At 44.1% G+C, this 25,647-nt stretch overlaps 1 protein-coding gene across 9 annotated transcripts in view; it reads left to right on the forward strand.

Moving 5' to 3' along the window:
* MYCBP2 (MYC binding protein 2) overlaps window positions 1-25,647 on the forward strand; it is a 977,923-nt gene that overhangs the window by 102,138 nt on the left and 850,138 nt on the right. For all 9 annotated transcript variants that reach the window (XM_033949399.1, XM_033949405.1, XM_033949401.1 and 6 more), the window contains exons 9-10: window positions 7,480-7,553; window positions 23,578-23,716. In XM_033949399.1, coding sequence (XP_033805290.1) covers window positions 7,480-7,553; window positions 23,578-23,716 — 213 coding nt within the window. The remainder of the gene's footprint in view (window positions 1-7,479; window positions 7,554-23,577; window positions 23,717-25,647) is intronic.

Below are 25,647 nucleotides of genomic sequence, written 5' to 3' on the forward strand. Positions count from 1 at the left end.
AGGCTCATAAATGTGCTCTGAAATATTTTTCCCTACAAGTGTCTCTCCTATTATTTAATGGACATTATCTACAACACTCCATCTCCTTTTTTATTCTAAAGGAACCCAGAGGTTTGGGAATGGCTGTAGGAGAGGAGGAGGCCACTACATCCATTTTAGGATGCTTTTCCTTTTACTCCAGCATCTCTGAGTGCCATTGCGTATGGTTCCAATACTGAAATCAAGCAGTACCTTTGCCACAGATCCTTGGTTTTTGTATCGGTCTTTATTCAGTGTGTTACTGTTTCTACCTGTTAACACTTCTCTGCAGTATGCTGAGATCTCGTATACCATGGTTTACATGTGACCTCTAGACTACTCCTAAGTCACCTCCTTTTTACCTCTCTTACTAATGGTATATTCGTTCCTGATAATGTAATAGACATCTTTGTAAGACTCATTGCTCTTTTGAAATTTCTGTGTTTCTCATTCGAAGACTCGAAACTTCTCCATGGTGGTGCCAAAAGCCTGTACCTTTAATTCACCATTGGAATCTTTTTAAGTTACCTGGAAGTCTTTACTTAAAAACCAAACAAACAGATATATCTTGGTTTCTGACCTTATGTAGTCTTTTACATCCATTTCTTAATGGTCTCGCAGAGTTATTATACTACTTGCTTTTACTGTGATAATAAGAGTTCAGGACTACTGCGGAGGGGCAGAGTGTTTGGTTTGTTGAATTTTTTTGCCATTATGTTTCTATATTTCTGTAGGAAAAGTTGTGGTGTGCTTTTTTTCCTACTCATATTTCCTTCAATGAGTTTGATTGTGGGAACCATTATTGCACATTTTCTCTGGGTTGTACTTCTCAAAATCCACACACAGGTTTTTATTCTGAGTCTCTTGGTTCTTGCCGGACCTCCAGTATTAGCTTCAGACCAGCAATTTTATTTCTCCTCATTTGTTTTTCTCCATCATGTACTTCTATGTGCAACATTGCAGTTTTTTCCTCAAAAAAAAAAAAAAAAAGAGAAAACATTTAAGTTTTTTCCTCACAAGAATACATTCTGCTGTTGCTAACCTTTTTTCTAAGAAGATTTTATTCAGCACCTTAACTCTGCAGGAATTTTGCACTCAATCTCTACAGTATCTTCTTACCTTCAGTTGAGGCCACTGGCTCAGGAGTAAATTATTCAATTTTGGGGGGTACCGTATGGCTAAGCTCAGGTTACCCATGTTTCCTCTTCAATATTAAAGTAAGAGGGTACAGGAGTTCAATGACAGAGTTTATTACTTTGATTTTCCTGTCACCTTCATAGATATTTGTGCTTCATGTGGCACTTATATTAGGGACCACATCTATCATAGCTTGTTCTCTGTTCCTTATTTTACTTGGGTAACATTTTATATATTTTGATTCCCCAGTTGCTAACGAGCCATTACCAGGGATCCGTAGTTTTAAAAGTTCAACTAATTTCCTTCTACACATATGCTTTCATGGGCTCAGTCCCCCTTTTTTCGTGGTGTTTATCCTTACGAAGCTCCTCTTGAAGAGACTTAAAAAAAAAAAAAGCAAAACACTCAAAACCACTTAACCAACTTTTGGTTTTTACAGGGATATTACACAAGTCTATTTTCACTTTCCTTGTTAAATCTTTGAGGGGTTTCATCTTACTGGCATATTGTTTGATAACATGCTTCCCCTTGCTGTTTTTATTTTTTTTATTTTTTACTGATTTTCTCATTCTAAGGCTTATTATGTTACTTTTTCAGCCTTCGTGAGATCTTGTAGATTAATAATATTATTACAGATATTTTTGCCAGGAGGTTTTCTTCTCAGTAAGCCACTATGTTGTTCGGATTTTATGTTCCATAGCATCGGCTTCTCTAGGATAATTCTTTTCAAGAAAATCCTGCTTTTATTTGATTTCAAAATCCCTTTCCCTTTTCATTTGTATCTACTCAAGGATAGGACTGATTTCAACTGTTTGTTGGGTCAGCTGCTCCATATAGATGCATTAGCTAGTAGCCTCTCTTATTTGGTTTTTGAATCTTTTTGGCATATCCATCGCATATATTTAGATTCAACTGACTCTAGGAGGTCAGTTATTATTTTTCAACCTCTATGCACATAGGTTTTATCAGATTTTTCCCTTTACCTCTAAGGAACATAGGATTCCTTACTTCATTTTGTCCACTAGGTTCTTTCCCTTGCCTCTGTGATTTCGCATCAGACATTAGGCAACTCGAGTCTTTCTCAGTTCTTGGAACCCAAGTCTCTCTCCATCCCTTTTATTCGAGTTAGGGAGTCCCATTTGTAAGAATATGCTGCCTGCTTGTCTAAGCATTACATTACATTACATTAGGGATTTCTATTCCGCCATTAACTTGCAGTTCAAGGCGGATTACAAAAGAATTATCCAGGATGTATTACAACAAGAACTTATAAAAAAAAGAGAAAGAAAATTGGTCATTTTCAAAGAGAGTAAGAAATGGGTAAGGCTATTTGTTTGGGGTAGTTGGCTTTAGTGAGAGGTGGAGTTTGAAACTTGTGGCATTATTTCTTTTTTCAGGGTTTTCTTGAAGAGTATGTTCTTTATTTCTTTTCTAAAGGTCTTGTAGTCGAGGGATGCCATCAGTAGATTGGCGATTTGGTTGTCTAGTTTGGCTGCTTGAGTGGCCAGGAGGCCATCATATAGTTTTTTCCGTTTGACCTCCTTAATTGGGGGGTATGAGAATGGGGTGTGAGTTTTCCTATGTCTGGTTGAGGTGTTGTGGATGAGGCGGTTATTCAGGTAGTTTGGACTGTCTCCATATAAAGTCTTAAATAGTAGACAGTAGAATTTAAATTATATTCTTGCTGGGATTGGAAGCCAATGCAATTTGAGATATGCTTCTGTAATGTGGTCATGTTTCTTTAATGCGTAGATGAGTCTTAGTGCTATGTTTTGGATAGTTTGTAGTTGTTTTGTTATGGTTGTAGGGAAGGGGAGATAGAGGATGTTATAGTAGTCAAGTAGGCCTAGTATTAGGGACTGAACTATGAACTGGAATTGTGTTTTCTCAAAGAATTTCCGAACTTGCCTTAAGTTTCTCATGACTGAGAATGACTTTTGTATTGTTTTATTGATTTGCGGTTGCATGGTGCAGCATCTGTCGATAGTTATTCCTAGCAGTTTTAGGGTGGCTTGTATGGGGTAGTTGATTGCGTTGATTTCAATGTTGGTTATGGTTGGTATTTTGTTGTTTTCTAGGAGGATGATTTTAGTTTTATCTGGGTTCAATTTCAGTTTGTGATCTTTCATCCAGGTTGCTATTGATTTTAGTGTTTGGTATATTGTGTTTGTCATGGAGGGTTCTGGTTGATCGAAGGGTATGAGAATGGTAATGTCATCGGCATAGCTGTAGGAGGTTATGCCTTGTTTGTCCAAGTGAGAGCTGAGGGAGGCTGTATAGAGATTGAAGAGAGTCGGGGATAGATGGGATCCTTGGGGAACTCCGCAGGGGTTTGACCAAGGTTCAGATTTTTGTTTGTCTGATTTTACTCTATAGGTTCTTGATTTAAGGAATCCTTCAAACCATGAATATACTTTATCTGTGATACCTATTTTATCTAGGATTTGTAGTAGTATGTTATGGTCCACCAAGTCGAATGCAGCAGTCAGGTCTAGTTGTATGATCATCATTTTTAGTTGTATGAGCATCACAGTTACTTACCGTAATTGGTGTTATCCTGGGACAGCAGGCAGATATTGTCACAACCCGCCCACCTCCCCTAGTTGGCTTCTTCGCTTGGGCATCGAACTGAGAACCTCGCGAGCTGTCGTTGGACGGGAAGGCACTCGCGCATGCGAGGTGCGGGCAGTCTAAAAAGCTTGCTAAAGCTTAAAGTGATAACTACACTTTTTACTGTCCGTACCGGGGCTCTGTGGATGACGTCACCCATTTGTGAGAATATCTGCCTGCTGTCCCAGGATAGCACCTGTTACGGTAAGTAACTGCTTTTTCCACTGCTTTCTGTATTTTCGTGCTGCAGAAGATCCCCATGGGGATAACTGGCTGCAGGAGATCAAAGACTTTAAGGGGAAAGTCTGCTTCTAGGGGGTTGGCTGCTTTGCAGTGTACCCACCTGGACAGCCTGCAATCTCAGTTTGAGACTCAGGGACCGTTCCCTTGGGAGTATTGCTCACCCCAGGTTCATCTGCTAGTGGGTTTGAGCACAGGCTGTGTGGCTCCTTGGCAGTGTATCCAGGATTAGGGCCGACTGTGTTCCTCCACTCATTAGTGTGCACAGTTTCTGGGAGGGGTAGAGGTCTCTGACCAATGTATTGGGTCCGAGAGGCAGTCAAAAGATACAGGCAGTCCAATTTCCAGCTTCTTGAGGCAGAGGATCTCCCTGTAAGCTGTTACTGCTTCTCTGCCACCGACGCCTCCTCACACAGGGCCCAATATCCCTGTAGGCTCCGGACTGCTTTGGTCTTAAGGCTCTTGAGCGCGCAGCATTAGTACACAGAGGCTATTCGGCTGGGATGGTTGCTACCATCTTGCACAAGAAGAAGTTGACCGTTGCAGCATATGCAAAGGCCTGGCAGTGTTCTCAGATCTGATGTGCTCGGAAGAGTGAAGACCCGAGGCCAATGTTGAATCCTGGTGGTGCTCGCTTTCCTTCAAGAAGGCCTGTAAAAAGACCTTTCAATTGGCTCTCAGAGTTCAGCTAGCCGGGCTTTCCTGCTTCGATCCTAAGCCCCTTGCGACTATCTGAACGTGTTACGGCTCCACCCTCCTCTGCGTCAGTCGTTTCTGACTTAAAATCTTAATTTGGTTCTCAGGTTGCTGGTGAGTCCACCCTATGAGCCGTTGGATTGAGTGTCTCTGATGAATTTTACTGTTAAGATGGTATTCTTGGTGGCCATTACATCCGAGCTTCAGACTTTGTCCTGCAGAGATCCATTTCTTTGGATTACGGAATCATGCGTGATTCTGTGCACTGTTCCCTCATTTCTACCAAAAATAGTTTTTAGTTTTCACATCAACCAGGAAATGCGGCGCTTTTATGCCCTTCAGTTCAAGCAAACATGAAGGGGGTATAAAGTTTTTCATTGGATGTGCGCAGGCTTTTACAGCAGCACTTGGAAGTCATGAACAAATTTTGTGTATAAGATCACCTGTTTGTGCTGGTTGGCACAGCCCTGAAGGGTAGACCAGCTTCAAAAGCCACCATTTTGAGATGGATCCAAATAGCGATTTCATTTGTTTATCATATTTTTCGCTCCTTAAAACTTACTTTTTTCCCCAAAAAGTGGGTGGAAAAAGGGTGCATCCTATGGAACAAATACCCAACCCCCCTCCCCCTGCCCATTACCTTATTTAGACTGCAGACCGCCCCTTGCTAGCTGCTGCCGCAAGTAGAGGACGGGAAAGGCCAAATGGGTGCAGTGATTGCACACTGCTGGCCCAGAAGCTTTGCCCCCGACGTCAGAATTGACATTGGGAGTAAGGCTTCTGGGCAGCTGGGGTGCAATCGCTGCACCCGCCTGGCCCTTCCCAGCAATTTGTTCCGTTCGGAGGGAGTGAAGTGCCGCTGGCTCCCCGCTCATCCCTCGCTCTCGGGCTGTTCTTGGTGCCACGCTGACGAGTTCGACCCGCTGCTTTAGCCAGGAGTCCCCCCTCCACTGCTGCTTCGTTGATCAGGCTTGTGGGGGGGGGAAGAGGACAGAGGCTGGAAGGCAATAAGGGGAACATAGGAGGGAGGGATGAAGGGACAAGTTTTGGGCCTGAGGAAGGAAGGCAAGAAAGAAATCACCAGACAACGGGGTGAGGAAGAGGACAAAGGCTGGAAGGCATTGAGGGGGACATAGGAAAGAGGGAGGGAAGAAGGGACAATTGTTGGGCCTGAGGAAAGAAAGAAATCACCATACAACAAAGGTAGGAAAAATGATTTTATTTTCAATCATCAAAATGTGTCAGTTTTGAGAATTGATATCTGCTGTCTATATTTTGCACTATATTTGTCTATTTTTCTATAGTTGTTACTGAGGTGACATTGCATATTTTAAAAAAGTCATCTGCCTTGACATCTGTGCCCTGTCCCTGCCCGCCCTGTGCCCTGTCCCAGCCTACCACTAGACCACCAGAGGGGGGACAGGCTACAGAACCTGGCAGGAAGGGGGGACAGGGTGCAGAGCCTGGCAAGGAGTGTGGGGTTGGGTGCAGAGCCTGGCAGTTGTTCAGGAACTGAATGTGGTTTTACAAGAAAGAAGATTATCAAGGTAAGAACCTAATCTTTCCTTAATTCATTTTATAAGATATTTCATTTTTTTTCTAAATGTATTTTATGTAATCCATGTTCATAGTTTTTCTTCTGACCCTTGATGCATCCTATTTATATACAATACAGTACATATATTGTGCCATTAAACCTCTCAGCTCTATGTGGATTACAAATTTATACTGAATAAGAGACATCCAGGAATTACATAAAAATCATAAAAAATATTTATATATTTCTATCTTATACTTCCCACATTAGGCAATTTTTGTCCACTAATAATTGCTATAGTTCTACTACACATTGTTTTAAGCTTTTTACAGTTTCCTAGCCTCTCCTAGTGGCCTCTTTCATATAAAGCCTCCAGTCCAAAAGCAGGTTCTGGGGTGGTAGTTTGAGGAGGTGGGGGCAGTTTGCAGTGTTGCCTTAGTTCCTTGGTGGGGGAGAGGTTAGGGAGGGGAAGTTTGGGGCATTAGGAGTGAAGGGAGAAGGAGTTTGAAAGGAGCAATTTTCTAAATTTCTATGATAAGGTAAATTTCTATGCTATGGTAAATTTCTATGCTACTAAAGTTGGAACTCCTGTATTTAGTAGTTTTGTTTCTGTTTTTGCTTGGAGTATTATGTGCATCAATGAAGAGATTTAAAAAAAAAAAAAGAATAGAAATGTATTGGGCTTATGTCTTTGACCCTACAGTCATATCTGACCCAGTTTATCCGATTCTGTTAAATTTTGGAGAAGTTATTTTGCCCCCCCCTGGTGGAGTGACAGACACAAACAAATGTTCTCAACCAATTTTTTTTTTTTTTTATTCCTTTTGTTGGAAAGAATAATCAGATAACCATGTGGTGCTTATAATTACAAAAAGTTGAGATTTTTCTCAGCAGCTAAATTATAGCTGAATTCATTACCTTAGGGTGGCCAGTCCCTACATCTTTGAATGCTAATCATGAATAGATATCCAGGGCTGTTCCTAATGCAGCAAACGTGTTTAATGCTCCAAGAAAGGTGCATTTATATGGATAAACATTCATCAGTAATTGAGCTGTGTGTTCTTTTTTCAAAATGTGCTGGTGAATTTATTATCCAGAAATGGTACAGCAAAGAAATACCTTAAGCTTTGGAGCACATTTATTTTATAGCGTAAAGAAATTAACAACTTTAAAATACTACCGCTTATTTTTAAATAAGAGAAAAGTATTAATTTTCTTTTCTCCCACCCTTTTCTACATAGATTGCCTGAGTGAAGGTCAGAACATTCTTTTTACAGATGGCGAATACATCAATCAGATTGCTGCTTCTAGAGATGTACGTATTCAATATAATAGATAGACTGTTAATTCTTCTTTTTCTTCCTTGGATGAAAATTCAGAAAACATGTCTTTGCTTATGAATGAAATCCAGATTTTTAAAAATCTGACCTGTTACTATGGAGTGTGATTGAAAAAGAAAATGTTGTACTCCCTGATATGCTTTTCTAATATGCATACCTGAATTCTGACATTTGACATCTTTTACGATCTGTGTTGCTTGCATGTAGCCTGTGGTTTACATGGGTTATTTTTTGTGATATCATTTGGTTGATGCTTTTAGGAGCAAGTTTGAGAGATGGGCTAAAATAAGGATCAGATTGGTGAATTTTGTTCTGGGCTGGCCAATTGGCAGTATTTCCATGCCGAGGTGTAAAGGACTAGGCTTTGTTAGGTCAGGGTTTTTGTTCTCCAGAGCTGAAGATACTGCTGAGATGGCATTCTTCAGAGGACAAAAGGACAGATTTCTAAGGGTGCTAGATTCAAAGGGTCTGGTTCCAGGCCACTAGTGCATGGCAGCAGTTTGAGGTGGTGATGGACAGGAAGATAAGAGGATCAAATATACATGAGATAAATATTCCTACAATGGAAATAGTGAATGCAAATTTATCTTATTCATACTCATTGTGAATATCTTGAAAACTAGATTGGTGTGTACCCAGGATTATGTTGACTACTTTGAGTCATGGCAGTATTTGTTGTCTAATTAAGTTTGCTTCAATGGAGGAGATCCATAAGGCTGTGAAATGGACTACAGTCCATACATTTACACCGTATTGTTTGGAAAGGGATAAATTCCCACCACTAGGCACACCAGATGTCTACCTAGTGAATCAACATTTGGGACAGTGGTGAGGCAGTACAGCAGTATCGTCTCTTTCCCAGCAACCACCATCATGGTCTTTTGTTAAACTTTTTACAAGATATTGGCTTAACAGGAGTAGTGTGGGACTGGTTTTCAGCATTTCTCCGAGGACATACTTTTAAAGTAGTCACTGAGGGATCAATATCTCAGGATAGATCGTTAGATTGTGGGGTACCGCAAGGGTCAGCCTTATCACCAGTTCTATTTAATATTTTTCTGAGCCCTTTGGCAAGACAAATCCAGGAACTGGGAATCAGTACATATATTTATGCAGATGACATCTTATTAGTCTATAGACTATCACCTGCTACGTTAGATTTAGGTCCTCTTTTGGCTGGCTTAAACAGAATAGAAGAATGGCTAAATGAACATAAATTGGTTCTAAATATGTCTTAAGACCATAGCATGTTGTATCTCAGGAGATAAAGCAACACCTCATCTAGATCTTTAAATAATTGTAGTATAAAACTAGTAAATAGCTTCAGGTATTTGGGGATTATAATCGACTGTCATCTAAATTTTCAGGAGCAGGTTTCAAATGTGGTTGCTAAAGGTTTTGGGACATTAAAACAGCTTAGAGCCATTCGAGATTTCTTGGATGAGAAATCACTGCACACATTAATTCATGCCTTTGTATTATCAAAGTTAGATTATGGCATTTTAGTATATGCAGGCATTGGGTTAGAACAGTTGAAGCGCTTACAAACAGTGTAGACTATTAGGCCGGGGATAAATTTGTGATCACGTGACACCTTTTGTATTTAAAATTCCATCGGTTACCAATGGAATTTAGGATCAAATTTAAAATCCTAATGTTGGCACATAGAGCATTATTTCAGCCTTTCATATCTTTCTAACTTGGTGCTATTTTATGCCCCACAGCATCTCTGAATGATAATAGGGTTGTCATTCCTCACAACTCGAAGGCACATCTTGCGTCAACTAGAGATTGTGCATTCTTTTATTTAGCTCTGTGGTTATGGAATAACCTGCCCATAGACTTGAGAAAAGAAGAATCCTATGTAAATTTTAAAAGACATTTAAAAGCACATTTTTTTTCAATTGGCTTTCTCAAATTAGAATAGAGTTGGGGACTGTGATCTGTGTTTATGTAATGATTGATTTTGTAACGGAGAATTTTTAGCTGTATGTATAAATTATGGTTCATTGAGATTGAGTGTTTTATTGTTTTGTCATTAAAACGGTTTTTATTGAGATGAGTTTGTTATAACATTTATGAAGAAAAAAATAATAATTTTTTAAACTTTTGTTCTTAATCTTTTCCTTTTCTATTTTTAATGGAGTTCTTTTCTTGATGAATGTGATTTATGCATTGTAAACCGCTTGGATCCTTTTAGGCTATTATGCGGTATATAAAGTTTTTAATAAACATAATCTCCCTACGTCTTTCTGGCCACTGAAAAGGTACTTGGTGCTGGCATGAGACTTTTTAGTAGAGGCATTTACTTAAGTACTGCTGTGTCCTGCCCTCTCCCGGACAGGAAATGCACTGGGAAGGCTCAGATGCAGCAGCACTTGAGAATAGGCCTCTACTGAAAAGTCCCATGCCAGCTTTGAGTAACTTTGTAGTGACTAGAAAAAGATAGCAGTGGTTGCAGGGAAGCAGAATGATGAATATGGGGCAGGTGTATGATGAGATGCAGGAGGGGAAGGGGAGATAGCTGGACCTGGGGTGCAGTTATGGAAGGGAAGGAGTTCATTTGCCACTTAGGGTTAAGGGGTGATGCTGGACTGTTGGGCTGGGGCGCACATGGGTGAAGGTTCTTTTAGGGCATCAGATATCTGTAGGCTGGCCCTGGTTTCTGCTGAGACAAAAGGTTTATTGTATCTGTCCTACAGGATATTTTTAAGCTCTACTGTATAATCCAATCCAATCCAACCCCCCCGGGCATAGTTTCATAATTTTCAGGTTGCCTTTGTTTAAAAAGAAGAACCCTTAAAGTTGCATGATAAAACCTCCTCTTTTGGCTCATTTGTAATCCATTTTAAAGTGATCCTCTTTGTGACATGTACTCTTGCTTGTTCTCTGAGAAAACAGCTACTTATCTATAGCAGGTGTTCTTTATGAACAGAAGTGCATAAGTTTTCTCATAACCTTCTGCTGCCCCTTGGAGGTATATTCCATTGTAAACCTGCTTAAGAGTAAGCAACTTGGTTTTCATGATAATGGAGGAAGGAAGATGTGAGATCTAGACACTTCACAATTGCAACATCTAGCGGTCAGATACAGTTTTTGACTTAGTTCCAGATGGAATTGAGTTCTGTGGCTCCCTGACTAAGAACTTTCTCTGTATGTAAACTACTTTGATTGTAACCATAGAAAGGCAGTATATCATCTATTCTGGTGCAAAGGGTCCAGTGGTCTTGAACATTTGGGTTATGTCCATCTTTAATTGTGAGATTGCAGAAGGCATCCATCATCTATATTCACCTCCTTTCTCAGTGGGATTTGCAGTAGCTCTTCAATCTTTTCTTCCGCAATTGAGTAGGTGTCTTTTTGATCTACTCTGATTATCACTTTATTATTCTTGAGTTTTTAATCCAGATTTGGAGGCTTTTGGTGTTTCTGAGGTTTCCAGCAGTCCTAGGACAGCTCTGACTGTGAGAAGACACAGATTTTCAGTGTAGAAGTCTGTAGCTAGCAGGATATCCCCTTGCCTAGCCGACCTGCAGTAATAGGTTTGGAGGCTCTGGGGCAGTTTTCCTTGGAAGCAGAGCTTGCTCTTGATTTATCAAGAGCTTGAGGGCAGGTTGTGTGGGCTTTGCATTGGTCTTTGTACTCTAGTGGGTGCTAGTTGCGTGTTTTCCTACCCTGTTGATGTGTGCATAGCTTGGGAGTCAGAAAACTGAGTATAGATTTCAGTCTGACTGGCAGCCTAAAGATACAAGCATCTGGATCTTCACATTCTTGTCTGAGGCAGAAGTCTTCAGTTTGTCAGCTGCAGTAGCAGTTCAGCAGTTCCCAGCACCAGCAAGGCACAGTGAGTACAGGTTTTTGCAGCCTGTGGGAAAAATCAGGGAGGCGTGTGTGTGTCTGAAAATCAACTTTTGGTGGTTTCTGGGACCAGGATTTAGGTTCCACGCCTCCAAAAACCCCTTTTCTGAATTTTTAAACTTTTAATATTGCTCTCCTGGGGTCATTTTTGGTGCAAAATCACCGCTGCAGCTATCATCTTGGATTTCTCAATCCATCTCAGTCTGCCTCTATTTGCCTCAAAACACCTTGATTTAACATAAGAACATAAGCAATGCCTCTACTGGGTCAGACCCGAGGTACATCGCGCCAGCAGTCCGCTCACGCGGCGGCCCAACAGGTCCAGGACCTGTGCAGTAGCCCTCTATCTATACCCCTCTATCCCTTTTTCCAGCAGGAAATTGTACAATCCTTTCTTGAACTCCAGTACCGTACTCTGTCCTATTACGTCCTCTGGAAGCGCATTCCAGGTGTCCACCACACGCTGGGTAAAGAAAAACTTCCTATCATTCATTTTGAATCTGTCTCCTTCCAACTTTTCCAAATGCCCTCTTGTTCTTTTATGTTTTGAAAGTTTGAAAAATCTGTCCCTCTCTACTCTCTCTATGCCCTTCATGATCTTGTAGGTCTCTATCATTTCTCCTCTGAGTCTCCGCTTTTCCAGGGAGAAGAGCCCCAATCTCTCCAATCTTTCAGTGTATGAAAGGTTTTCCATGCACTTAATCATTCGTGTTGCTCTCCTCTGGACCCTCTCAAGTATTGCCATATCCTTCTTAAGGTACGGTGACCAATACTGAATACAGTACTCCAGGTGCGGGCGCACCATTGCCCGATACAACGGCAGAATGACTTCTCTCGTTCTGGTCGTAATACCCTTCTTAATAATACCCAACATTCTGTTTGCCTTCTTCGCGGCTGCTGCACATTGTGCTGTTGACTTCATTGTTGTGTCCACCAGTACACCCAAATTTCTTTCAAGGTTACTTCCCTCTAATACTAATCCCCCCATTTGGTAGCTGAACATCGGGTTCTTTCTCCCTATATGCATGACCTTGCATTTCCCTACATTGAAGTCCATCTGCCATTTATTCGCCCACTTCTCCAGTTTGTTTAGGTCCCTTTGTAGGTCCTCACACTCTTCCGCATTTCTAACCCTTCTACAGAGTTTAGTGTCATCCGCAAATTTGATAACTTCACACTTTGTCCCCGTTTCCAGGTCATTTATAAATACATTGAACAGCAGCGGTCCGAGTACAGACCCCTGTGGAACTCCGCTCGTGACTTTACTCCAGCCTGAGTAGTGACCCTTCACTCCAACCCTCTGTCTTCTGCCTGCCAACCAGTGTTTGACCCATCTGTGCACGTCCCCTTCCACCCTGTGGTTCCACAGCTTCCTAAGTAGCCGCTCATGGGGTACCTTGTCAAAAGCCTTTTTGAAGTCGAGGTAAATGATGTCTAAGGGTTACCCTTTGTCCAACTGACTGTTTACCCCCTCAAAGAAGTGCAGTAAGTTTGTTTGGCACGATCTTCCCTTGCAGAAGCCATGTTGGCTCGCTTTCATCAGCCCATTTTTTTTGATGTGCTCACAGATGCTGTCCTTTATCAGTGCTTCTACCATCTTGCCTGGAACCGATGTCAAACTTACCGGCCTATAGTTTCCTGGGTCTCCTCTTGACCCCTTTTTAAAGATAGGTGTAACATTTGCTATCTTCCAGTCCTCCGGGATCTCTCCAGTTTTCAAGGATAGGTTGCAAACTCGTTGGAGTATTTCCGCTATCTCATTTCTTAGTTCTTTTAGTACCCTAGGGTGGATACCATCCGGGCTTGGCGATTTTGTCGCTTTTCAATCTATCTATCTGTTGGAGGACATCCTCATGGCTCACTTCTGTTGTTGACAGTTTTTCTTCTTGGTCTCCATGGAAGATCACGTCGGGTTCTGGTACACCGGATATGTCCTCGCTTGTGAAGACTGACGAGAAAAATTTGTTTAACCTGTCGGCTACCTCTTTTTCCTCTTTTATCACTCCCTTTCTGTCTCCATCATCCAAAGGTCCTACTTCCTCCCTTGCCGGTTGCTTCCCTTTAACATATCTGAAGAACGATTTGAAGTTTTTTGCCTCCCTGGCCAGCCTCTCTTCGTATTCTCTTTTCGCTCTCCTAACCACTTGATGACACTCTTTTTGGCTTTTCCTGTGTTCTTTCCAGTTCTCCTCAGTTGGTCCTTTTTCCATTTCCGGAATGATTTTTTCTTGTCTCCTTTTGCTTTCTTCACCTCATTGTTTATCCATGCGGGATCTTTTGCTCGTTTTTTTTTTGCACCCTTTTCTAAATCTGGGGATGTACATATGTTACGCTTCTTGCACTGTGCACTTGAATAGAGACCAGGCTTGCTCTACGGTTTCTGCTTTTCTTGAGCTTTTTCTGAGTTTTTTTCTTACCATTTCTCTCACAGCATCATAGTTCCCTTTTTTGAAGTTGAACGTTGTCGCTGTGGTTCTTTTCCCTTTTGCTGTACCTACTTCTAATTTGTACTGGATCATGTTGTGATCGCTGTTTCCTAGTGGTCCTACTATTTCCACTTCCTTTGCTGGTCTCCCTAGTCCGTTGAGGATTAGGTCAAGAGTGGCATTCCCTCTTGTTGGTTCCTTGACAAGCTGATCCATAAAGCAGTCCCTCACAGCCTCTAAGAATTCTGTTTCCCTTGCACAGTTGGAGTTTCCAATACTCCAGTTTATCTCAGGGTAGTTAAAATCCCCCATTACTGTCACGTTCCTGTTGTTGCCTTCCCGCCTCAATTCTGCTGCCAGATCTTTGTCATTTGCTTCCGTTTGTCCAGGTGGACGATAGTATAGACCCAATCTTATGTCAAGGCCATTTTTTCCCGGTAATTTAACCCATAATGACTCCAATCCTTCCGCCTTTGGTTCTATATCCACTGCGGACGAGGGAATGGTGTCTTTTATGTATAGTGCTATTCCTCCACCCTTCTTGTGAGTCCTGTCTCTTCTATAGATTTTGTACCCTGGCAGTACTACGTCCCATTGGTTATCCTCGTTCCACCATGTTTCCGTGATTCCAATGATGTCTAGGTCCTCTTTTTTGGCTTTGACTTCTAACTCTCCCATTTTGTACTTTAGGCTCCTTGCATTTGCGTATAAACAATTTAAGTCCCGGTCTTTTCTTTTCTCTGCTTGTTTTTCATGTGTTTTGCTCCTCTTGCCATCCCCTATTTTGGCCGCCAGTCCCTGATTTCTGTTCTTTTCTTCCTCGTTTTTTGATAAATCCTTTTCGTCCGCAACCTGATTTTTCGATTTCTCCTGTTCCTCTAATTTTATCTGTTTGCCCCTCTTGTTGGTCAACAGTTTCTGTTGTTCGTCTCTTGTTTGTTCCCAGCATTTTTCCTGCTCAGTATCTCCTTTGGATACTCTTGTCCGAACCGTCGACGTCAGGTCGACTGTCGGCTTTCCCCTTCTTCTCAGTTTAAAGCCTGTTCAATTCCTCTCTTGACGTTGTTTGCTAGCAGCCTCGTTCCTGCCGTGCTCAGGTGTAGTCCGTCCTTCCTGAAGAGCTTGTTCTTCCCCCAAATGGTTAGAAATGGACTCCACTGTTTTACCCCTATATCATGCTAACTTTGTGTTGAATGGTTGGCTGAAGAGCGTCTGTGTTCCATGGGGCACGTGAGAGAGAGAGGTGGTGGGAGCCTTGGGCTTAGTCTCCTCTGATCCCTCTAAGGCGATGGAGTCACAGGTTGCTCAGTTTGTGTGTCAAAAGGCCCACCCAGAGCCCTCAAACAGCGACATGGAGACTACAGCAAAACACTGTTGCTCGGATACCTCTAGACCTAAGAGGAGATACAGGGACTCCCTGCAGAGGTCCTTGGAGCATCCTGTACAGAACTTTACCCCTGATTTTTGTGAGTCTGATGTTTGAAGCCTGTCTAAATTATCAAGGTCTGTCTGCTCCATCTGGAGAATCATTGGTGGTTGCACAGGAGAGTTTACCTTCCGAGAGCACAGTTTCCCCAAAGCAAGTCTTTGCTCAAGGTCCAGTCAGAAGGGGACTGGGAAGACTGGAGATCAGAGTCTAAGCCTTTGCTTTCTTTTGGTGATCCCTCAGTTTTAGGGGAACCAGGGTCTCAGGCTGGGTCTGTTTGCCAGGAGTCTATAGCGGCCCTGGACCTGAGGGATAACCTTTTTAAGCAGTTGCTTTATTGCAAATAATTACTGAGGCACTGTAGGAATTGAAACTAGAGCCACTACAGACCTCTGCTGCTCCATGCTTGGTTATGAGCGGCACTAAGGCTCAGATCACATTTTTCCTTGCATCCAGATTTTACAGTAATGTTCATGGAGCAGTGGGATGCCCCAGAGGATTCCTTGCAGATAGCTATCACCCCTCTCCAACACCATGCCACATCTCTCCCTCCATCTCTATGTCCAACATTCTTCCCCCTTGCATCCTCTTCAATCTGTCCTTCTGGTCCCTCTCCACCACCATATCCAACATTTCTCCCTCTCATCCTTCTGTTCCCCATTCAACTCTACCTCACTCCTCTCTTTATGCCCGATTTTCCTTTCTTCCTTTCCCCATGTGCCACCATCTCTCACTCACACTAATGTCCAATAATTCTCCCTTTCTATTCCTTCTCCCCATGTCCCAAGTTAGTGCCCCCTTCCTCTCTCCATTTTGTGTCCCATGTTCATGCCCCCTTTCTTTCTGTCGAGTTTGTGCCCCCTCTCCCTCACTGCCTTATAGCTTTTGTCCCCAAATTAAGTTGCACTGCTGGGGATCCCTGCCTGCCCCACCCAAACCCCTCCCTCCTCTGAAGCTGCAGACGCTGCTGGGGAACCCTGCCTGCCCCACCCACACCCACTCCTTCCCCCAAAGCTGCAGATGCTGTTGGGGATCCCTGCCTGCCCCCTAAAGCTGACCCATCCACAGAAGTCACTGGGGATCCCTGCCCACCACAACACTCCCCATCCCTGAAACCATCCTTGTTACTTTGTCGGAGCCGGACTCGCTCCATTCTCCCCCAGCAGCAACTCCATGTAGGGACCGCGGAGAGAAGGTTTGCTATGCCTATGTTCCTGCATGGAGTGCTGCTGGGGGAGGAGGGAGGCAGTCCAGCCCCAATGAAGTAACAGGGTTTGCTTCGGGGGTGGGGGTGGGGTGGTCCGGCAGGCATTCAGATTGAGAGGGAGGCAGGAAAGGATCCCCGGAAGCAGCTTCAACAGGGACAGGGAGGGATCTCCAGCAGTGGCGGCCAGGCCACTTACCCCCAAGGGTACGTGTACTGCAATTTGAGAAACACTGCACTAGGGCATGAGTATGATTCTAGCATCTGGTTATGTTGACTAGACAAGTCATGTTTTTTCTTTCTCAGAACTGCAGTATCCTGGTGGGTGTGTTCACATCTTGTTGGACACCTTTTCGAAAATTTCTGTATCTTTAAATATTCTATGGGGGAATGAAAGAGAGAAGGGACTTTGGATTTAGCTCATGCCTTATACAGTTGTAGCTCAAAGCCAGTTACATTCTCTCAGGGATTCCGCAGCTGGCATTTTGCTTGTTGCAGGTTTCCGGGTCTTGCTGCGTCTTGTCAGGTAGAAACCAACATTTCAGCCATCATGTTGTGGCTTTCTTCGGGGTATGATATGAGGTCTACATTTTATCTTCGTGGATAGTGGGTGCACTGACCTGATTAGGAACAGGGTAGCCCTTTGGTCACCAATTAGAATTTTGGTGAGAAAGTCAATTGGTCCCTTTTTCCATTAGATGGAAAAGTCTCTGGTGAATTTAAAGATGTTCTCCCCATGAAGCTGGGTTATATGTTCTCTCAGGGTTTCCGCAGCTGACTTTCCCACCAAAATTCAAATTGGTGACCAACAGATTGTCCTGTTCCCAGTCAGGTCAAGGGACACACTATTAAAATAAAAACTGCAGACCTCACAGCATATTGTATATACTGAAACAGTGTTCTCCCTAGAAATTTTTTCCAGCCGGGTGGCATGAAAAAGTAGCCGGGTGGGGCGGGATGGGGAAATTTGGTGGTGGGGAAAATTAACCCCCTCTTTTACTAAGGTGCGCTAGCATTTTTAGCATGCGCAAACCCCTGCGCTACGTGGGAAAACTAGCGCCAACTCAATGCTGGCGTTAGCATCTAGCGCGCATGGCAATTCCTCCGCGCGCTAAGCGCACACTAAAACCACTATCGTAACTTAGTAAAAGGAGCCCTAAATATATACTATTTTTATTAGTTAATTATTATTATTATTTTCCAATGCTCAATATGACTTCCTTTTTTTAAGGTTTGACACTTGTGCCAGAATATTTTTACTAAATTTAAGAAGTATTTGCCCTCTTTCAAATGGTATAGAGGTTTAAAAAAGGGAAAGGCATTAATGAAGTCATTAGGTTCAATCTAGCCATTTATTTCTGCATGAATTTAAACAACTAAAAAAAAAAAGATAAATATAGCACATCCAGTCGTACAAGAAATGGCTCTACAGAAGGGGTGCCCACACTTTTTGGGCTTGCGAGCTACTTTTAAAATGACCAAGTCAAAATGATCTACCAACAATAAAACTTTTAAAAAAACACAAAGCACACTGTACGCAGAGAAAATGTTAATTATCATTTATATTCCGCGGGTTTTCAAAGAGGTCAAGGCAGACGATTCTATGCAATGTCACCTGAGGAACAACTATACAAAAATAGACAAAAATACCCCCTCCCTTTTTACTAAATCACAATATTGGTTTTTAGAGCAGGGAGATGCACTGAATGCCCTGCGCTGCTCTCGATGCTCATAGGCTCCCTGCACTAAAAACCGCTATTACGGTTTAGTAAAAGGGGGCCATAGTGCAAAATATAGACAGCAGATATAAATTCTTTAAACAGACACATTTTGATCACTAAACTGAAGATAAAATCATTTTTCCTACCTTTTTGTCTGGTGATTTCATGAGTCTCTGTTTGCACTTCCTTCTTCTGACTATAAATCCAATATTTTTTTCTTTCTGCCCCCTCCCTTTTCTTTCTGTCTTTCTTTCTTTCTCTCTCCCCCTGCCCCCTCAAGCCATCGCGCCAATTTCTCCACTTCCCCGATTATTTCCCTACCCCCTAAGCACCATGCCAATTTCTCCCTGCTTCCACGAGCCAGACCAGGAATGTAAAAGCGCCGGACTCACAAGACTTCACCTCTGATGTCAATTCTTACGTCGGAGAGGAAGTTCCAGGCCAGCCAGGCAGCGATTGGCTGGCCCAGAACTTCCTCTCTGATGTCAGAATTGACGTCGGAGGTGAAGTCTTGTGAGTCCAGCGCTTGTACGCGTCTGGCCTGGCTCAGGGAGGCAGGAAGAAAAAGATTGCCAAGGCAACGCAATCGACTCACATTGCCTTTGCGATCTACTGGTCGATCGCGCTCGACCATTTGGACACCCCTGCTGTTATGGTATCCTGTCCTGACCTGAGGAAAGGGGTTTAGTCCCCAAAAAACTGCCTTATTTCCATTTCCTATTTATAAACTTTAATCAATAGATACAATACTACATTATTCTACGTAAAGCAACAAAAAATTTTTTTTCTACCTTTTGTCGTTTCTGCTTTAATCATCTTGTCTTCACTCTTCTTTCTAGCCAGCATCTGTCCGCTCTGTCTTCCATGCAGCATCAGTCCCTTCCATCCATTGTCTGCCCTCTCCCCGTTCCATATGGCATCTTCCCTCTTTTTATGCTCCTTCAATAAACTGTCTATCCTATGCCCCTTCTCTTCTCCTTTGTACATGATTGATTTCAGCTCTGCCACCTCTTCATTTTTCTCTCTCTGTCAACACCCCGTCCCCTATGCTCTGGCAACTCTCTCTTCTCCTTTCTTTCCTTCACACCCCACAGTCTGGTATCTTTCCTTCCCTGATTCTCTGGCATCTCACTTCTTTCCTTTTCTTCCATCTCTCCCTCCCCCTCCGTGCTCTGACATCTTCTCATTCCTTTCCCCCTTCCTTTTCCCTTGGTCTGGCATACTTTCCTCCTTCCCTCCAATTCCTGGCATCTCGTTTCATTCCCTCCCTCATCTTCTTTCTCCCTCCAGTTGGGTGCAGCAAGTCTCTCCCCCACTGCTCCCTTTGCTCCTTCTGTTACCCAAGGCCTGGCGTCATGAACTTCTTCAGGCAGCAGCATTCACAATTCGATGCTGTTGCCAGCTTCGGGCCTTCTTCTCTGTCAGGTCCTGCCTTCATAGAAACAGAAGTAGGCAGGACCCGGCAGAGAGGAAGGCCTGAAGCTGGCAACAGCAGTGAATTGTAAATACTGTTGCTAGCCGAAGAAGTTCATGACGCCAGGCCGAGCACCCGGGGCACTGCTACTCTCCCCCCCCCCCCCACAACCCTCCTATCTCTCCCTCCCTCCCATCATGAGACTTTAAACAGCACTGCTCTACTCTAAGCAGGCTGCTTCAGGGCTTTCTCCTGCCGTGATTCCCTCTGGCATGTCACTGATGAGGGAAGGAGGGAGAGATAGGAGGGTCGGATTGGGTTTGGGGGGGGGCACCTGGGATGATGATGAGGCTGCTGCTGCTGCCAGCGAATCCAGCAAGGGTGAGGCCCCAAAGCACAGCACTGACGGGCCCCCCTGACCATTTCAGGCCCTAGGCCTGTGCCCATCCTTTAATCCGGCCCTGCTTCCCCCCCATATGCCCTGACATCTCTCCTTTCCACTCCATGTTATGGTATCTCCTTTCCCTCCCTCCCATGGTCTTTGCATCTCTTTCCTCCTTTTCCTGATCTTCCTTCTTCCTCCTTCCCTCTCTTTCCCCAATTGGGTGCAGCAGCATTTCTCTTCCCCTCCCCCCATTGGGTACAGCAGTATCATCAGCATTTCTCTTTCCTCCCAATTTGGTACAGCAGAAGCAGCATTTCTCTTCACCCTCACCCCCTAATTGGGTGCAGCAGCATGACTCTTCCCCCTCCCCCTATTGGGTACAGCATCATCATCATCATCAGCATTTCTCTTAAACCCCCCCTCCCCCAATTGGGTACAGCAGAAGCACCAGCATTTCTCTTCCCCCGTCCCCTCTAATTGAGTACAGCAGCATTTCTCCTCCCATTCCCCCCCCCGTCTCACACACCCGGCAGATTCGCTACAGACAAAGGCAAGTTGCAAGTTTCCCTTCGTCACTGACCTATCTCCCAAAGGTCAGCAACAGAGGGAAGCTTACAACTTGCTGCTCTTGCTTACTTCGGGCCTTTCTCGTTGCCGGGTCCTGCCTTCGCGGAAACAGAAAGTAGGCAGGACCCGGCAGCGAGAAAGGCCCGAAGTAAGCAAGAGCAAGTAAGCTTCTCTCCGTGGCTGGCCTATCTCCCACATGCTCTGGGGCTCTAATGATCCATGCCGGCTTCTCTTCCCTAACCCCCCCACCCCCCGACGTAACTTCCGGTTTCGGAGGTAAGCCGGGTTTGAGTCGCTTGCTGGGTTTTGTTTTGTTTAAAGTCAGGCGGGAGTCTATCGGCGGCTCTTCAGGCTGCGCAGTGGTGGCAGCAGGATTCGGCAGATGACAGCCGGGCGGTTATGTAAATTTGCTGGGCGGAGCGCCCGGCTGAAAAGCGCTGGGGAGAACACTGTGAAATATAAACACAGATTTTTGGGCCAAAAAAATTGCCCAAAAATGGGGGTCTCGGTTTATATTTTGGTCAGTGCTGACCTCCTCTCCCAAACCTGTTGCAGGCTGCCGCTGGGCGTGTCATAAGACCTGGGCCGGGACAGGAGGAATCCCTTCTGTCTCCTGCCCCTACCGACTTTAAACAACTTTTATTACCCCCCTGGTGGTCCAGCGGTGGGCCGAGACGGGAAAGATCCCTTTCCTCTACTGCCAAAGCCGACTTTGAACAACTTTTATTTCCCTTCGCCCCTGATATTCCTGTTAAATCCCTGGTGGTCCAACGGTGGGCCGGGACAGGATGGATCCCTCTCGCCTCCTGTCCCGGCCAACTCTAAGAAGTTTTACTCCTCCCCCCTCCCCTACATACCTTTTGAATTCCTGGTAGTCCAGCAGTGAACCGCAGCAGGAGCGCTCTTCCTTTTCTCCTGCCTGTCCAGAGCTGCTAGCTGGATTGGCTGCCGCAAATTCTCGCTGGACCACCAGGGATTTGAAAGGTATGTGGGGGAGGGGGAAGTGAAACTTCTTAGAGTCAGCCGGGACAGGAGGCAGGAGGGAACCCTCCTTTCCTGGCCCACCAGGAGTTACAGCAGGCCTGATGGAGGCCTCTAAGGCATCAGGAGGGTGGGGGACTGGGTTTAGAACCTTTCAGGCCAGGGAAGGAGAGGGGCTGGGTGCAGAGATTGGCAGGGGAGGGAGTGAGGGAGGGGGATGGATGCAGATCCTGGCAGGGAGGGAGGGGTGCTGGGTGCAGAGACTGACAGGGCAGGCAAGGGAGGAGGAACAGGGTGTAGAGCCTGGCAGGGCAGGACACTGTATTTGAATATTAACCTCCCGGTTTATATTTGAGTCACCACGGTTTTTCTCCTTTTTTGTGGGGGTGAGGTGGGGGGGGGGGTAGGATAAAAGGTTACCTCGGTTTATATTCTAGTATATACGGTTCCCTGAAGAAAGCCACAGCAAGTTGGCTGAAACTTCGGTTTCTACCTGACAAGACACAGCAAGACCCGGAAACCTGCAACAAGCACAAAGCCAGTTACATTTAGATACATTAGGTATCTTACTTTTCCTGGAGGGGCGCACAGTCTTGCCTTGTATCTGAGGAAATGGAGATTTAAGTAATGCTCAAGATCACAAGGAGTCACAGTGGGATTTGTAGCAAGAACTTTCTCTGTTACCTTGTTTTTGAAAATTACTATTTTTAAAACTGTAAGAAGGAAAGCTGCAACTCTCATCTCCCTCATAAGGTTTCTTTTAGAGGTCTTGCTCTTTTCCTTACTTTAGAGCAGTGGTTTTCAACTTTTTTTTCTGTGACAGACGTGAAATTTGATAATTTACATCTGCTGTGTATATTTTGCACTGGTACAGATGGAAATGTGAGGGGAACAATTTATGCAATTATTTGTGCAATTAAAAATTTTAATAGATGTGTAGCCCTAGTATGGTAATAATAGATGTGTAGCATTAGTATGATAATATTAATGATTGTTACAGAGCAGAACAGAGTTCATGTTATTGGGGAGGTTCCCCATACCCCTTCTTCCTATTTCTTTTCCTAGTGATTGGAGATTGCTTTGGTACAGCCTGAAGATCTACATATAGTTTCAGGTTTATTTAAAATTTGATTGAGCGCCTAATCATACATTCAAGGCGATGCACAATTCTAAAATAATTTACAACACAGTACAGAGGAGCAACGTTTAAATTCCAAAGACATGACTTACTGGACAGACAGAACCAGTAAGGAAGGCTGGGGTAGAAATACAATAATTGAAAGAAAATGAGTCAGTTAAGAGAAACTACAAAAGGAAGGGTTAGAAAGAAACCAGAAATCGCCTGCCGAGTTGAGAGAAATCAAAAGTCTGAACTAATGTGTGCGGTCCTAATTAGGGATTTCTAGCAGAGCCCAGTGGGGAAGTCGATGAAAGATAGTGGATGCCTTCTGCAATTCGCGATTAAAGAGGGACATATGTAACTCAAGCGTTCGACTACTATACCTTTCTACTCAAAAGATTATTATCGAGGTAAGAACCTAATCTTCCCTTCTGTTTATTGACTTAAATATATAGAAGGGAGGGCAGGTTTATAAATAGTGGTAGTTGGGAATGAAGTGTTTTGGTGCATGTAGGCCTGTAGAAGCTGGCTTATATTGAGTTGAAAACCCACAGAAGCAGGAAGAAAACTTCTGATTCCCTAAAAGTAAATGATCCTTTCAAAGTTCTATTTTATCTAGTAGATTAACTTTCATATTTGTAGTGGCAGTTATAATATTTTGTGGAGGTTTTTAGAAATTCAGAAAGTGTGCTGCTATAAATTAAATTAGTCCACTTTGTGTGAAGAATTTGTTTTTTTAAATGAATGCTTCATTTTATGCTATAAATGTGTTTTCAGTCTTTGATTTGCCTTGGATTACTAAACCTGTACTTAAGAATTTGAGTATGTAACAACTGATTAGCACTGATGACCTTTATAAAAATACTTAAGCATATATTACTTTCATTTTTGTTTTAGGATGGCTTTGTAGTGCGAATCATTTCTACCAGCAGTGAGCCAGTATTACAGCAAGAACTGCAGCTGAAGCTAGCCAGGAAATGCTTGCATGCTTGTGGTATCTCGCTGTTTGATCTGGAAAAAGATTTGCACATTATAAGTAAGGCTGGATATACATTCAATATTTAATTACTTTTCCAGGTTTTAAACGCTCAGTTACTCTTCTACATTATTGAAAAAATTAATTTGTTTATAATTGTAATGGTGATGGTGAAACTAAACAGCTTGGGGAATACTTTTTTAAAGCGTTTCCTGCATATAAAGCATAGTCCATTGCAATAGGTGAGACATTCTAGACCAGTGGTTCCCAACCCTGTCCTGGGGGACCTACAGCCAGTCGTGTTTTCAGGATATCCCTAATAAGAACATAAGAATAGCCTTACTGGATCAGACCAATGGTCCATCAATCCCAGTAGTGGCCAATCCAGGTCACTAGTACCTGGCCAAAACCCAAGGAGTAGCAATATTCCATGCTACTGATCCAGGGCAAGCAGTGGCTTCCCCATGTCTTTCTCAATAACAGACTATGGACTTTTCCTCCAGGAACTTGTCCAAACCTTTCTTAAAACCAGCTACTCTGTCCGCTCTTACCACAACCTCTGGCAATGCGTTCCAGAGCGTAACTATTCTCTGAGTGAAAAAAAATGTCCTCCTATTTGTTTTAAAAGTATTCCCCTGTAACTTAATTGAGTGTCCCCTAGTATTTTTGACGGAGTGAAAAATCGATCCACTTGTACCCAGTGGCGTACCAAGGGGGGGCGGTCCGCCCCATCCTGGATGCAGCCTTAGGGGGGGTGCACAGCCAGCACGGTCCCTATCACGCTCCCACCCTCCCAGCGAGAGCAGCAAACCTAACCTCCAGTAGCGTCAGCTGCTTCGCAGCTTTCTCCTCCCTCTGCCATGTCACTGATGACGTCATCAGCAACGCTGCACCGGCAGTAGAAAGCCGCGAAGCAGCCGACGCTACTGGAGGGAGGTTTGCTGCTCTCACTGGGAGGGTCGGAAAGGTTCACTTGGGGGGGAGAGATAGGAGGGTCAGCGGGGGTTCGGCTGGGAGGGGAGAGAAGCAGTCTGCCTCGGGTGCTCCAAGGCCTGGTGCCATTATCTTCTTTGGGCAGCAGCAGCGTTTACAATTTGCTGCTGTTGCCGGCTTCAGGCCTTCCTCTCTGCCGGGTCCTGCCTACTTCCTGTTTTCATGAAGACAGGACCCGACAGAGAGGAAGGCCTGAAGACGGCAACAGCAGTGAATTGTGAATGCTGCTGCCCGAAGAAGTTCAGGACACCAGGCCTTGGGTGACAGAAGGAGGAAAGGGAGCAGAGGGGGAGAGAATTGGGGAGAGTGTTGCTCTACCCAACTGGAGGGAATGAAAGGAGATGCCAGGGCTTAAAGGGAAGAAGAGACGCCAGGACATGGAGGGAAGGAGGAAGGTATGCCAGATCAAGGGAAAAGGAAGGGGGAAAGGAAGGAGGAGATGTCGGAGCATGGAGGGGGAGGGAGAGATGGAAGAAAAGGAAAGGAGAGAGATTCCGGGAATCAGGGAAGGGATGATGCCAGACTGTGAGGTGGGAAGGAAAGAAAGGAGAAGAGAGAGATGCCAGAGCATAGGGGAGGGGGTGGTGACAGAGAGAGAAAAACGGAGAGGTGACAGAGTTGAAATCAATCATGTACAAAGGAGAGCAGAGGCACAGGATAGATAGTTTATGGAAGGAGTATAGAAAGAGGGAAGATGCCATATGGAAGAGAGGGTGCACACTGGATAGAAAGAGCACAGAGGGCAATGAATGGAAGGGGCGAGATAGAGGGTGAACAGTAGATGGAAGGGGTAGAGAGGGAAACAGGCACTGAATGGAAGTGTGGGGGAGAGGAAGGACAGCTGCTGAATGGAAGTGTGAGGGAAAGGGGGAGCAGATGCTGGAAGGAAGTGGGGAGGAGAAAGAAAAAAAGGGCACATGCAGGATTGAGGGAAGAGGATAGAGTTAGTTACTGGAAGGGGTGCGGGAAAGAGGTGGCAAGCTATAGGTAGACACAGT

Source organism: Geotrypetes seraphini, chromosome 6, assembly GCF_902459505.1.
Source record: "Geotrypetes seraphini chromosome 6, aGeoSer1.1, whole genome shotgun sequence".
Lineage (NCBI taxonomy): Eukaryota > Metazoa > Chordata > Amphibia > Gymnophiona > Dermophiidae > Geotrypetes > Geotrypetes seraphini.